This window comes from Chiloscyllium plagiosum, chromosome 7 (genome assembly GCF_004010195.1).
Source record: "Chiloscyllium plagiosum isolate BGI_BamShark_2017 chromosome 7, ASM401019v2, whole genome shotgun sequence".
Lineage (NCBI taxonomy): Eukaryota > Metazoa > Chordata > Chondrichthyes > Orectolobiformes > Hemiscylliidae > Chiloscyllium > Chiloscyllium plagiosum.
This window is the reverse complement of record NC_057716.1, coordinates 29932056-29947692: the sequence shown is the minus strand read 5'-3', so window position 1 is coordinate 29947692 and position 15637 is coordinate 29932056. Positions and strand designations below refer to the sequence as shown.

The 15637-nt window shown below is 40.1% G+C and overlaps 1 protein-coding gene across 9 annotated transcripts in view; it reads right to left on the bottom strand.

Annotated features, from left to right (window-relative positions):
- LOC122551441 (zinc finger protein Helios-like) overlaps positions 1 to 15637 on the bottom strand; it is a 227066-nt gene that overhangs the window by 63517 nt on the left and 147912 nt on the right. For all 9 annotated transcript variants that reach the window (XM_043693360.1, XM_043693354.1, XM_043693353.1 and 6 more), the window contains one exon: positions 9534 to 9701. In XM_043693360.1, the coding sequence (XP_043549295.1) occupies positions 9534 to 9701 (168 nt within the window). The remainder of the gene's footprint in view (positions 1 to 9533; positions 9702 to 15637) is intronic.

Here is a 15637-nt window from a genome sequence, read left to right as displayed (position 1 = left end):
CTGGGCTGGACAGTATTAGTTATGAAGAGAGATTGGATAGACTGGGATTGTTTTCCTTGGAGCATAGGAGACTGAGGGGTGGCATGACAGTGATGCACAAAATTATGAGGGGCATAGATAGAGTGGATATGAAGAAATGAACCCCTTGGTGGAGGGGTCTATGATCACCAGGGAGCATGGAGTTAAGGTAAAGGCATGAGGTTTAGGGGAAACATTTTTCTACCCAATGATGGGAATCTGCAACTCAATGCCTGCGAGGGTGGTAAATGCAGAAACCATCTTAACATTTAAGAATTATTTAGATGTACACATGCAATGCCAGGGTATGTAAGGCTATGAGCCAAGTGCTGGAAAATGGAATTAGAATATAAGGTGGCTGTTTTTAACTGGTGGAGAATTGTTGGGATGAAGAGCCTTTTTTGCTGTTGTAGCATAAATAAAGGATAATGAGTGACAATGGCAGGGTTGTATGTGTTGGCGTAAAATGCCATCCATTTCAAAAGCATGTAACTTTCTTCATAGGCACTGGCAAAAGATAACACCCAAAGCAGGAGGAAGTTCCTTTTGGTTGAGTGAGGTTAATGCTTTGAACTTCTGACTAAAGGGACATCCCATTAATCATGTATGTAATGGAATCATGCTCAACTGAGTTTTCATCTTCATGGTCCAATGTCCAAGCAATCAACATTTCTCTAAGACACGAGTTGTAATCCAGTGAGGTCCCATCAAATTTGGGAATGACATTATAGCGTGGGCTGATTAGTAACTCAGGATGTTTGAAGTACGGAGGAAGGCCTTGGAGAAAGTTGCAGCTGAAAGCTTGAAATGTCCAGATGGTATCAGGAAACAATTTCTAGGACTGGAATCTCAGATTCCTGGCTGATATTTGAAAGTGACACAGGGTTAAGTGGCAGCACTTTTATGGTGCAGCAAGGCTAGTACAATATTAATTAGAGCAGAAAGTGAGGTCTGGAGATGCTGGAGATCAGAGCTGGAAATGTGTTGCTGGAAAAGCGCAGCAGGTCAGGCAGCATCCAGGGAACAGGAGAATCGACGTTTCGGGCATTCCTGAAGAAGGGCTTATGCCCGAAACGTCGATTCTCCTGTTCCCTGGATGCTGCCTGACCTGCTGCGCTTTTCCAGCAACACATTTCCAATATTAATTAGAGGTCACTGGAGTAAGTCAAATACTGTATGAGGGATGGTACAGGGAAATGTTTTCATTACCCAGATCAGTGTGAATTGTCTCAAAGCAAATGAATATACTGCAAAGAGGTCTCCTCTGTGTCTCCTCAGGATAGACTACATGAAGTTGGATGAGGAAGTAGAAAGGGAGGACATAAACACAGAGAACACTGGAGGAACTCAGCAGCTCTGGCAGCATCGGTGGAGAGAAAAACAGAGTTAATGTTTTTAGTCTGATAAGATTCTTCACTTTTTTTTTCCATGGTGCCTCACTAGAGCATAAAGTTACAGGCAAGCCATCATTCAATGCTGAGATCTGGGAAAAGGTGTTAGATATATAAGTATGACTAAACTGAGAGAGTAGAAAGTGCTGACGATGGAGACAAAGTAAAGTTGATACAGCAAACGGAAAACTGTGGTGTGAAGTGAAAAGCAGATGTTCTTAAGGAGTAGGGAGTCACAGAGATGTACAACACGGAAACAAAATCTTCGGTCCAACTTGTTCATTCTGACCAGATATGCTAATCTAGCTCCATTTGGCAGCACTTGGTCCATATCCTTCTAAACCCTTCCTATTTATAAACCCATCCAGATGCCTTTTAAATGTTGAAATTGTACCAGCTTCCATCACTTCCTCTGGCAGCTCACTCTATACATGCACCACCCTCTGCATGAAAACGTTGTTCCTTAGGTCCCTTTTAAATTTTTCCCCCCTTACCCTAAACCTATGCCCTCTAGTTATGGACTCCCCCACTCCAGGAAAAAGACCCTTGTCTACTTATCCTATCCATGCCCCTCATGATTTCATAAATCTGTAAAAGGTCACCCCTCAGCCTCTGATGCTCCAGGGAAAACAGGCTCAACTTATTCAGCCTCTCCCTATAGCTCAAATCCTCCAACCCTGGCAATGTCCTTGTAGGTCTTTTCTGAACCTTTTCAAATTTCACGACATCCTTCCGATAGGAAGGAGTCCAGAACTGCACACAATGGTCCAAAAGTGGCCTAACCAATGTCCTCTACTGCCGCATCATGACCTCCCAACTCCTAAACTCAATGCTCTGACCAATAAAGGAAAGCATACCAAACGCCTTCCTCACTATCCTTTCTAGCTGTGGCTCTACTTTAAAGGATGTATGAACCTGCACTCCAAGGTCTCTTTGTTCAGCAACACTTCCCAGGATCTTCCCAGGATCTGCTCTAATATGCCTTTCCAGCATCTCACATTTTGTATTCTGCACACTTGTCAGAAGATAGTACTCTTCAGATGCAAAAATGCTGACATTTTCTGAAGATAACTCACAAAGTATTTATCTGAACAAGATCAGGCCACAGCAGTGGGAATAAATTGAAAAGCAAAGACGTTTTTCTCATATTTATTATGTCACTGTTGTATCTGAATAGTCATTGAGCACATTTATCAGCAAATTTGATTTCATATGATCTTCCTCAGTTATCTTGAAGCACCATTCACTTGAATTTGTGGGTAGTCCCCCAAAAATTTGATTTAGCATGATCTTAATCGTAAAAGAAGCAATGTAGGTACCTTCATTTGAACATGAAACAATGCAGAAGGTGCCTTAAAATATCCTGTGAAATGGATGCATAAATATGCCAATTGTTGAAAGATGTCCTCAGCTGTAAGGACTAAACCATAATCTCATTTTGGTGGTCTCTTTGCCCATGGCTCATTCTAGGGCTATCCAAGGGACCTTTGTGGGATATCACAGCCACCCATTTACAAATGCATCAAGGAGGTCACAAATGCTTTCATCAAAGCGCTCATGAATTTGTGAAGTTCCATGAAGATCCAGGGAGTCAGGAAGGCAGAGCTTTGGGATTTGCTGCAATAATAGGATTCCCACAATTACAAGGGACTATTGACTGGGTGCATGCAACCAATAGAGATCCCTGGGATAAATCAGCTGACTTCATCAACAGAAAGATTTCCCATGAATGTTCAACTAATATGTGATCGCAACAGACAAATCATCCAGTTTGATAATGCAACACAGGGAGTTCTCATGATGCTTACATTCTCAAGAACTCACAAGGTACAAGTCTTTGATGCACGAGGCAGATTGCAGGGTTGGTTGTTGGAAGGATACTCTCATAAGAACTAGATACCACCAGTTAGGAAAGCACCATTGAGGAGAAATATAATGCTATATGTAATTACTCAAGGACTACAACTGAGAGGATGACAGGTCTATTGAAAATGAGATTTAGATGCTTGAATCACTCAGATGGAGCACTTCAATGTTCTCCACAATGAGTGTCTAGTTTCATTCTTGAATGCTGTAGCTTGTATAATCTCACTCACCAAAGCGGGGGACGGGATGTTTTAGTGCTGAAAGAGATGGAGGATTGAGATGTCTCCTTCAATGAGGGAGATGATAGTGGTGACAGGGAGCAAGATGTTCCCTATTGAGAAAGAACAGGAAAAACTCAGAACACCGGTGAGACAAGGCAGACAGGTCCATGATAATTTAATAGCTAACAGATTCCAAGCCAAAGTGAGATACTAATATTTCAGTTTACCAGCTTTCTTTTTCAATACCTTCTGGTTAGGAGGCTGTTGTTTTCTATCTGGGACAGACATTATGTTACTTCATTTACACTGACTTCTGTTGCCTTAAAGAAAATGACCTGTTTTACTTTAGCTCTACCAATGGTAAACCTCACCTGGGACAAACTAAGTTATTATGGTTCCAAAGGGATATCCCAAATTAAGGTCCTGGATGAAAAGAAATGAATTGGCACCTCCTTCTTTATTCACTTATCTCCTCAGTTGTTTCAAATATGGTCATTTAAAAATAATCCCTTCCTTGTGGGTGCCACATGGATGACCAAGTCATGCTATGTTTTAACAGAAAGCCAATGTAAAGAGGCTTTCTTCAGTTAACATAAGACTGAGTTGATCAGTTAGTAAATACAGAAGCACCAATGCAACACATGTACACATAGATTAGGAATAATTAGTAAACCTAATAAAATAATAACTTTTAAAAGATATACAGATTAGTCTCTCTGAGTCTCTTGTTACGACCAGACCAGGATGAAAAGCTCTTCACCAACTTCTTTATTTGCCACTTCTTCAATTAGTAAAGAATACATAATAGAATATTAATAATCAAACAATTTCAAGATTCTTGGCTGTTCAATCAGTTGAAATACTTCTGTCTTATTTTATTTTTATGGTGGTTAGCTAGCAATACTCAGAGCAAAACAGTTCTTCTATAGTTTTGGTCTCATCTGACCACATTGCTGGCTGGGTTGGCTTCTATCACTTAGGGAAAGAGAATCTTTTTACCTGTAGTACAGGGGAGACTAGTGGGTCATTCTTCAACTGTGGCCTTTACAGTGCACTGGCACTCAAAACCTAGGCTGGTACAAAAAAAACTCAGTTCACTGGCATACTTTCTTCTACTAGCACATATAGATCAAGGTTATAGTCAGTTTTTAATCTTGTTTTGTACATAACTGGAAGGACAACACAAAAGAAATCTGGAACAACATACTGCTAAAGAATAAGAGATCGCCAATCCCAACATTATCTCTTCCTGATGTGACGCTATTTCATTTCTGACAATCTACAGATGCAACATTCCAAGAGCCCCACACTTTGCCACACAGCACAGATTTAATACTTTCAGTCTTTGTTTTTACTTCTAACATTCCTCTTTTAACTAATTAAACATGTCAGGGTTTGGATTTGTAGTCACAATACCCTGCATGTGTCAATCAGTAAAGAAATAGATCTTGTGGCAATAAAATGCAACAGGACCTGCATAACATTGTGTAGTTCCACAGCACTGGGAGCTTGGCAGGAAATGTGATTGTGATTATAGCCCTCGACTCAAGCAAGCCAGAATACATTCTGCATTGGAAGCCATACACTATCTTAATTTGGCCCAGATGAACACACGCCATCCTGATGTCTGTTCTAAATGGAAACAAGGTATTATTGAAATCCAATGTTCGTTCTGCCATTTTGAGATTCCATGCGTGCCAACTGGTTGCAAAGTCACTGCTGCGCACTGGCTTTGGAGGGCTGCACAGTGGCATGAAAAAATTACAGGGATTATTGCTGAGAACTCGAAGGTAAATTTAGGAAAAATAAACAATAGTAGCCCATTTGGACTCTCGAGCATGCTCTAGCATTCTCCTAAACCAAGACTGATCTTCTGATGTAACACCTTATTTCCTGACACTCTGGATATTTTTCTTTATTTTATCACATTTTGTAGTTAAGCATTCTCATTGTACCTCCACTTTTTTTGGTGGGAAACTTCCAAACGCAGTTCCTGGAAGAAGTGTTCCCTGCACATTGTGGTATATTGGATGCTTCTTATTCTGATGCAATGTCTCCTGGCTTTGGAAATCCCTACCAGGGAAAATCATTATCACATTCCAATAGGGAAGATGCGCCACAACTTTAAATTCACCAAACCATGTCATCGCACATATTAAGACTACACCAAACATATAAATAATGCAACTGAACATACATTTACTGCAGTGAAAACTATTTCAATTGATTGAACAATCATGTCACTCATGTGTTCAACTGCTTTACTTTTCTTTGCTTATGATAACATTTTGTGCAGCGTAAACTATCATAGCTAAAGTAGAGATAGCCTTCCAAAAGTTATGCTTATTAACTGCAATGAATTTGGCATCCATCTTCTGGGGCTAGTCCTTGAGGGCTCCAGCCTGCTGAGAGTCTGCTGCACAGATGCTGGAACACTTCCCTGGGCCTGACCTATTAGAGGTAATGACATCACTGGCATGGACTCTGAAATGTCCTGAGATAAAATGTCCAGGATATGTAGCTGGGAACTCCTCCTTCCACTGGTGTACAAGAATGCATCCTGATTCCTTGAAAAGTGGCACTTGGAGGGAGGTTGAATGCCTCATCTCTCATTTGCCTTACTTTAGATCCAACGCATTATGACTACTGTAATGGAGTGCAGATCCAAGCCCATAGCTAACAGCTTTTTGTGTCCTGCTGAACCTGGGTTTCCGAGACAGTTATAATCCTTTATATGGAGATAAAAGTGATCACTCACAGCATCATGACATCAGACAAAAGTCAGAAGGCCTCCTCCATCTTTCACTCTAATTTGCAAATGGCCTTGGCAACTCTGTCTGATGTTCCATTGTCCATCTTTCCATCTCCAACTCTTATTTCCAGAAACTCATTTTCTGCACTGAGCTCTCTAAGGCAATAAGACCGTGTGGCACAGGAATAGAAATAGGCAATTCAAGACACCTATTTTGCTCTGCCACTAAATGAAATCATGGCTGATTTTATAATCAGTATGATTGTCATCATAGACCTGGTCTCCAGCAGTTTTCCAAGCAAGTGTCAGAGAACTCAGCCATTATTCCCTCTGTCAGTTGTTAGCTGGCATCAGTGATATGTTCATCATTTGTGACCTAGAGCCTAATAGAGTCTAATTTAGAACGTGCATCCATAGAGAAGGACATGTTGGTGGAAGATGCAGGTGAACACCATGTTGGTACGTTCTAAAGTGTGGGAGATATCAGTCTCTAAGGTAGTGTTGGAGATGGTACATGAGGAGGGCCAAGATTGGAGATAGGGTAAGGCTGTCTCCTCTTTTTTTTCCATCCATTAATTGTTAGTACCTAGAATGCTGAAGAAAAAGTTTTAGCTGATGGTTTGTGCACTCTCTTATCTAAACAGCCTAACTCTGCTGACCCATCTGACAATAGCAGAGTGCAAGCACTCTCACTGGCCTATCTCTCCCTCAGTGCAGGCACAGTCAGATCTCCCACTTCCAGCTCTGTGGCCTCCTCCTCAAAAGGGTTGGTGATTTGAATATCTTCCATCCTTGGACCAGTCTGAGCCCAGTCCCTCCTATTATGGGTGTTCTTCTGCAGACAGACAAAGCAAATAATTGAGTATCATCTCTATTGGTGCATTAGCACTTCATGAATATGCATACCAAAACCAACTCCTGAGTCCACCCCAGTACATGAACAGGAACTGTACTGGCTTGCAACTCGTGGAAAACTGATAGCATGAGGTGATTGGCACAAATTCAGTACACATTTTCCATCTGGTGCTGAGGCTTATACATAATCCTCCTCTCTGATATCTCTCTGTATGGGCATGCTTAGACTGCATGGTGGTCCTATTACTGTCACTTTGTGGTAACAGTATATTATACTTACCCTTGTGGAACATGGGGGATTGCTTGTAATTGAGTTGCTTTGGAGCCAGTTTCTTCTGTGGGTTCCAATGGCATTGGCCTCAGCTGCAACTTCTATCCATTATGCCTAGGCATGGGAAGGCTTTCTACACTCACAACTGGGGAATAGGAAAAGGAGGAGGCATCATTGAACCATGCTGACACTCAGCACGCCTGTGGCACATCCAGGGAGCATTATGTCCAACAACATAGGCTACAGTGATGTCTCTAGTTTGCAGAGAGTGAATGGCTGTGCACATGCCCTTTGCTTGCACTTTGACCCCAGAAGATTGCAGTCGTGATGATAACGTCCTTCCTGCCAAACTACAGGTGGTGATGTTACAGTCTAGTGATCTTTACCTTGCGGAGGCTCAATGCCAACTCTTGGATATTTTGTCCGACCTTCCCCAGAGCATGATCCTACACCCGAACATTGAGCCATTGTTGCCAGGACTGTCACCGGGTCGCTAACTCTGGAGATCTTCCCCTCCACTCCTCCAACCTTACAGACTCCCAATCCCAGACAACCCGTTTATACCTCCTTCTGAAAATCCACAAACCAGATTGTTCCAGTAGGCCCATCGTATCAGCCTGTTCCTGCCCTACCAAGCTCTTTTCCTCTTTCCGCTGCTTGTCCAGATCCTGCCCACCTACATCCTCTGACGCCCTCCACCATATTGACAATTTCCAGGACCCTAACTGCCTCCTGCTCACCATGGATGTCCAATTCCCCAATTCCTCTAAACCTCCATTTCCCACTAGGATGAGTCTGAGAGCTCTCGGCTTCTTCATCGAAAAGGGGCCTGAACAAATCCCATCCACCAAGACTCTCCTCCGATTGGCTGAACCAGTTCTCTCACTGAACAATTTCTGCTTTAATTCATCTTACTTCTGACAAGTCAAAAGTAGTGGCTATGCTCACCTGCATGGATCCCAGTAATGCCTGCTTCATTATGGGGTACGTGAAACAATTCTTGTTCCGGCCCTACATTTCCCCCTCCCACCATTTTTTTCTTGATACATCAATGACTACTTTGGTGCCACTTTATACACCCATCAGGACCCTAAAGTTAAATTTTATACATTTAGAAGGCAATTTTAACACAAACTGCCCATTCAAATACTGATAGGATTCGGTGCAATGTAGGTTTTAGACCCAATTTAATTTTACACCTTGATAAACTCATTGGACGGTAATATTGGACTTGGTGTAAAACTGGCACATCATTCAATCCCATTGGTTTTCCAAAGGTGAATTAAGTTAAAATGCAACCCTCAATAAATTAAGAATAAAACTATTTATCATGTTTGAGTAGCTTTATTACTGCAATATTCTTTATTGCAATGTTGTAGTATGTACATTGCAAAACAAACAAATCCAAACAGCAGAATCAAGAATTACCCTGAACCTACCAGCAATCCAAAGGCTGTACATAATTGCCCAAAAAAATTCCCACTTCTGAACACAACATATTATTTCCTATCATAAGAGCCAACAGGCTAAAAAAGCCCAGTCCCTCACATGCACATTACACCATTTCAGCAATAACAAATTAAAAATCAAACTAAGCCATATAAGTTCAAATGAGTTTTAGAATTACACAGCCACTGAAAATCCTACAAATTCATACTTCAGAATTAATACAGAAAACACAAGTGTCATAAGACAACCACCTTCAACCATGCAATACATCAAACAGTACTATGCTTAAAAACAATATGGCTCTACACGTCAAGACACAGGAAATGTTATACATAACTAATAGAGAAACAGAAACTAGAAATGATTACAATATATCATGCTCACTTTGACAGATTTTGCATCAGGTTTCTACAGTTAAAGAGGTACTTTCTTAAAAAGTAAAGTTTGTTTTGTAGGGTGCTTCGCGCTCTTTTTTACGAATTGAAAGTTGGGTAAATCCAGTTAACCTGGATATACAATACTTCACAACAATATGGATCACTTGTATGTGATATAAAGATTTATTGAATAATATTATGCATGCTTGTTTAGTCAGGGAAGCATTGGGGGGGGGAGAGGGGGGGGGTCCATTCCTGATAAGGTTGAAACTGTGTCTAGAGACCTACTGACCAAAGGTAGGCAGAAAGGCTGCAGTTCATATGTGAACTTACCAGAATGTGTCCTTAAGTGCCCAGTCAGTGCATCCCGCCTCCTGCAGGCATAGCTACAGAAAGGGCATTTGAAGGGTTTCTCTCCTGTATGCAACTTAATGTGCCTCAGTAGGTTTCCTTTTTGAGTAAATGAAGCACCACACTGGTTGCAGCGGAAGGGCCGTTCACCTGTAACACATAAAAGCAAGATAGCACACCTGTGGTCAACAGCAGAGTTCAAAAACCAGGTGCATTACTATGGCAGACGTTGTTTCCATAGTAGCAGCTTTAAAGTCTTACCATTAATACATGTCCCAGAAAAACTATAACTAGAAGTAGTAGCTTGAAGGAGCTGTTGAGTGAGTGGTGTGAGGGGAAATCTATCTAAAATACCTAGTTGAAATGACAGGCGATAAGATTTCCTCTAGGTTTAATGTGCAATAGAATCCAAAAAATATGTTTCCAAACAAGCGGACATGAAGCAAATAGAAAAACAATTTGTCCCCATGATCAATGAAACATACTATGTTAATGACTGTATCTGCTAATGTTAATTCAGCTGTCAATAATTGCAACTGTACAATTGCACTGAGATGTAATAATATTGTTTAAAGACGACCAGATTTCCATCGTTATGGGCTACTCATTGCATGTCCCAACATCCCATGGGCCATATTTGAAAAGGTACAGTACAAAACTTCAAAGTGAACAAATACTTTTGGAAACTGTACCTCCTAAGCAAAATTACATGCTTCAAACAAAAATTAGTTTACTGTTATTTGAAATGTGATAGACATGGCCAACAGGTAGTTTGGATTTAAGCTAAATATATATGTTAAATATTGAAAGGCGAAACACAATTATATTAATATGATTCTTTTCGTTGGGCACTGATTTTGCAAGAGAATTTATTGATTCAGACTAACTGCCACTTATAATACTGATGGGCTACAGTAGCGATCATTTATTCAATCTGTCTGTGTGGACTCAGCAGTCACTGCGATCAGTGGTCATGACAACAGATTTCACACCTGGACCTACTACTACGACTGATGTTTCTACACCACACTCTCAAATCTAGCTACCCAGAACTGGCATTGTTTGAAACCTAAGACATTTTTTGATGTATCCTTTCTTATTTGCAACTGTTTGCATTGGTATAAGGAAGTGAGGGAAGCACAAGAGAGTTATTATATGCAACACAATGAGAAGTGAATTAGTATCACCAGCAACATGGCCATTAACCTAAACTGTTTGATAGTACTGGCGATTGGTTTCCTGCGCTCTCTGTTCATTGAACTGAGGCATTCCAATTTGAATTAAAACTTTTCTTTGAAAGGCATTCAAGTCTGAGGCTGCTGGATTTGAGAGGGTGAACCTGTAACAATGTAAAAGTTAAAAACACATGTTGCTTAAATAAAACATAGTAGTTGATTATGCCAAATGAAATGTAAAACACTGCATTGCAGACATGACTTCATAGTCTACTATTTGAAAGTTATTACTACCAGTGGACAAAATGTTGATTTCTGACATGCCCCTAGAAGCCCAATTTTCAGTCATAATAACCTCTTCATCCAGGGAACTGCATCTTCATCCATTCAATTGCAATGCAAGTAAATAACTTTAAACTCAAATCAGAACTAGTAAATCATCATTTCAAATTTACTCAAAGTTATGTTTGACCCCAGCCTCAGCATTTAAAATGATTAAATTATTCTTGCGTTCCTTTGGATTACCTGCTATTGATGACTTTTCTCAATCCCATTGACTACAATCATTCATGTTATGTAGTGTCATAAATGCTATGCCTAAAGGCAGCTCTTTGACTAACTGTCTGCTGATGTTTCATCCTAAACCATTTTCTTGTTAGTGTTTGTAAATGGTGGTTTTCCATTTGCATTCTCAGGGTCATTGCAAAGAAGTGGGTCCCTAGACTTCTGTACGAATACCGTTCTACTAGTTCTGATTTGATTTGTAACCAAATGGTTGAACATGTCAATTTGTCATTAAATGTTGAAAAGAACTGGAGTTTATGTTTAAAGGAACAAAACTAAGAAGGAAAGAGGTTATGCTACGAAGAGGTTTTGTACAAACTTTAGTTGACCTGTTTTTAATTAAGAGTACAGTGTAGACTTGTCTCCAAAATACACAAAGTTTCTGGCAGCATTAAAGAAGGTAAGAATTCCATTTACGAAGATTCCAGAAATGAAAGGGCAATAGCTAAATTAAAGAAAAACACTGAGCAGCCTGGAGATTTTATCTCCAGGAAAAGAAGACCAAGAGGTGACTGAACAGATAATTTTGAAAATCTAAAAGAGATGAGTGTGATAGTCTTAAAGATGGTGTTTCCAGAAATAAAGATTATAGAAATAAGAGGGCAACTAATAAATCTGAGAGGGAGTTCAAGAAATACATCTTTGCTGAGACAGTGGTTAACATGTGCAACTTGCTACTGCGTAAAGTATTTGAAGTGACTTACATAGGTACTTTTAAGGGAGGAGCTAGATAAATACAAGTGGGAGAAATGCACAGAAATGTGTGATGACGAGGTTACATGAAATGGGTTGGGGGCGGATTTGTATGGAGCATAAACACTAGTCACTTGGGCAGCATTCAGACATCATTACATTTTAGCAAAGATCTGGCTCTTCGTAAAATATTAATTGTAGACTTGGCTTGAATATTCAATGGTACAGGTAATACCAATGATTGTTTAAAGATTGTTTCAGGTAAACATTTCAAACTGAACAATCTGGATGTCTGAATCTTCAAGTTATAAGCCTTTGAGGCTTGTATTCTTATTGTTGTGGTTCTGTTCGCTGAGCTGGAAGTTTTTGTTGCAAACGTTTCGTCCCCTGGCCAGGCGACATCATCAGTGCTTGGGAGCCTCCTGCAAAGCGCTTCTTTGATGTTTCCTCCGGTGTTTATAGTGGTCTGTCCCTGCCGCATCCGGTTGTCAGTTTCAGCTGTCCGCTGTAGTGGTTGGTATATTGGGTCCAGGTCGATGTGTTTGTTGATGGAGTTTGTGGATGAATGCCATGCCTCTAGGAATTCCCTGGCTGTTCTCTGTCTGGCTTGCCCTATGATAGTAGTGTTGTCCCAGTCGAATTCATGTTGCTTGTTGTCTGCGTGTGTGGCTACTAAGGATAGCTGGTTGTGTCGTTTCATGGCTAGTTGATGTTCATGTATGCAGATTGTTAGCTGTCTTCCTGTTTGTCCTATATAGTGTTTTCTTATTTCATAGGCCCTGCTTACAACTGCATTTTAATTTCAATACATAATTTCTTGCCATTAATGAATTATTCCTTCTTGCCTGAAGGTGTAGTAATTTGTGGAAAAGTTATGATAAGTAAAAAATCCCTGCAGCAAATTATGAGCAATTCGTTCAATTTAAAAGATATGAAAATGTGAAAGAAATTGCATATAAAATAAAGAGAATACTACAATAGTGAATGAATGGTACTTGCTGCATTTCATAAATACAGAAGCACCATACAAATACCAAATACGGAAGTTATTCAGTTTTGATGCATTAGAATGCCTAAGCCTGTATTTGTTCTCATATCTTACATTTAGCTCCAATCAATACTTCATTTAATCTTTAATTTGGTGATAAATTTACAAATTCTCAGGAATTTGTGGGAAATTTACTGAGATTTTGGTATGCAGTTTTGTGAATTGCTTTTCAAAAATAGTGCAAAATGTTTCATAAAATCTAGCAGTCTTGGTAAAGTTAAGCCTCAAGCAAAACATTGCAAGACATGGATATCTAGTTTAAAAACAGATTTTTTTTGTTTCAACTGAGTGATTATTGACCTGAAACGTTTCTTCTTATAGATTCTACATGATCCACTGTATTTCTAAGATTAAGCTTGAGGTTGGTAAGGTTTTATTTCCCACGTATTTATCAGAAGTGAACATAATAACTTTCATTCGACAGTCAGTGTCATCAGAAATACCAAATAATACTGGATGGAAAGCTGCTAATGTAGTTTCAGAATATTAGAGAGAAATGTAAAAATCATAGTGTTATAAAACAGAGTGAACATCTTTTTTACATTATGGATGTAATAAATATTTTCATAGAATCATAGAAACCATACAGTGTGGAAGCCATCCGGCCCATCGTGTCCACACTGATTCTCTGAACAGCATCCTCCCACACTCACCCCATCCCTCTAACCCTGCATTTCTCATGACTACTCCACCTAGCCTGCACATCCCTGGCCACTATGAGCAATTTAGAACATAGAACAGTACAGCACAGTACAGGCCCTTTGGCCCATGATGCTGTGCCGAGCATTCATCTTAATCTAAGATCAACCTTACCTACACATCCCTCAATTTACTGCATTCATGTGCTTGTTCAGCAGTCACTTAAATGTCCCTAATGTCTCTGACTCTACTACCTGCATTCCACGCACCCACCACTCTCTGCGTTAAGAACTTGCCTCTGACATCTCTCCTACACCTTCCTCCAATCACCTTAAAATTATGACCCCTTGTGACAGCCGTTTATGCCCTGGGCCAATCCATCTAACTGAGTATGGGAGGAAACTAGAGCACCTGGAGGAAACCCATGCAGACAGGGGGAGAATGCTCAAACTCCATACAGACAGTTGCCTAAGGCTGGAATCGAAGTCGAGTCCCTGGCACTGTGAGACAATGGTGCTACATTGAGACCCTGTACGGCTTGTTTTAAAATTACATGCTATAGTCCCTTCACAATGCCTTTGGAAAGTTTTGTGTTATAGTTCTGATGTACAAAGCATTGTACAATTAGACAAAATTATTTTATAATTAATCTATTAAGTGACCTATCAGTGACCACTGCAGTCAGGTCAAAACAGAGTAATGACTAAATGCAAATTCTGACATATGCAAATTTATATGTATGAGGGTGTTAACAACTTTTTAATTTTAAGAGTGAAAAAATGTACCATTGTAAGAATGCCATCAATGGTCATTCCTACTGGTCTTGTACAATAAAAAATAGTAATGAGTCAATGGTGGTCAGTTTACAGAATGTCATTATTGCACAAAAAAAAATTAAGTGCTGGAAATAGCTGATACAAGAGTAGGCACCAATATGGGGGGTGGGGGAGGATAAAGTTTAAGCCGCGGACAATGATCCAATGGCTTCGTTGAAGCATGGGGCCAGTTATTTGAAATTAAAACCAATTTTGTGACCAGTAACCTTGTTGCATTCTCTGCACTGACTAGAAATGTTAATTTTGGTAGATAATTGGTAAGATTAAGCACAATAATTGACACTCTGGTTTACTTGATTAGCTGAATCTACATTCCAAGGCCTACAAATTCAAAAGTTCTTTCTGACCATTTTACAGGTATAATATGGATAATAATGAATTCCAGACATATTGGCTTACACGCACTCATTCTATCCCAAGGTTTATCATCCACCATGCTGGATGAAGGTCCTATGTAGGCATCCAAGGCACATGTCAGAACTATGAAAAAAAAACTTATATTGCTGAAAAGTGAGATACATTGTCAGAACTTTTCATTTTGGACAAATACAATATTAAATTTCAAATGATCATAATTTATTCTAAAGGAACTGACTAGTGGACTGACTATACTACATGTGCTGACTAGTGGCAAAGTAAGAAATATTCCTTTTGTTGCAGAAAACAGGTGTCTTGGTATGAATATATTTCACTTATTGGGGCGGCACAGTGGTTAGCACTGTTGCTTCATAGCGCCAGGAACCTGGGTTTGGTTCCAGCCTCGGGTGACTGTGTGGAGTTTGCAAATTCTCCTCTATCTATGTGTGTTTCTCCAGGTGCTCCGGTTTCCTCCCATGGTCCAAAGATGTGCAGATTAGGTGAATTGGCCATGCTAAATTGCCCATAGTGTTCTGGAATGTGGAGGCTCAGTGCATTAGTCAGGGGAAATGTAGAGCAATAGGACAGGGGAACAGCTCTGGGTAGGACACTCAGTGGTGTGGACTTGTTGGGCCAATTGTCCTGTTTCTACACTGTAGGGATTCTCTAATATATAGGGAACAGGAGAATCGACGTTTCGGGCATAGGCCCTTCTTCAGGAATGAGGAAAGTTTGTCCAGCAGGCTAAGATAAAAGGTAGGGAGGAGGGACTTG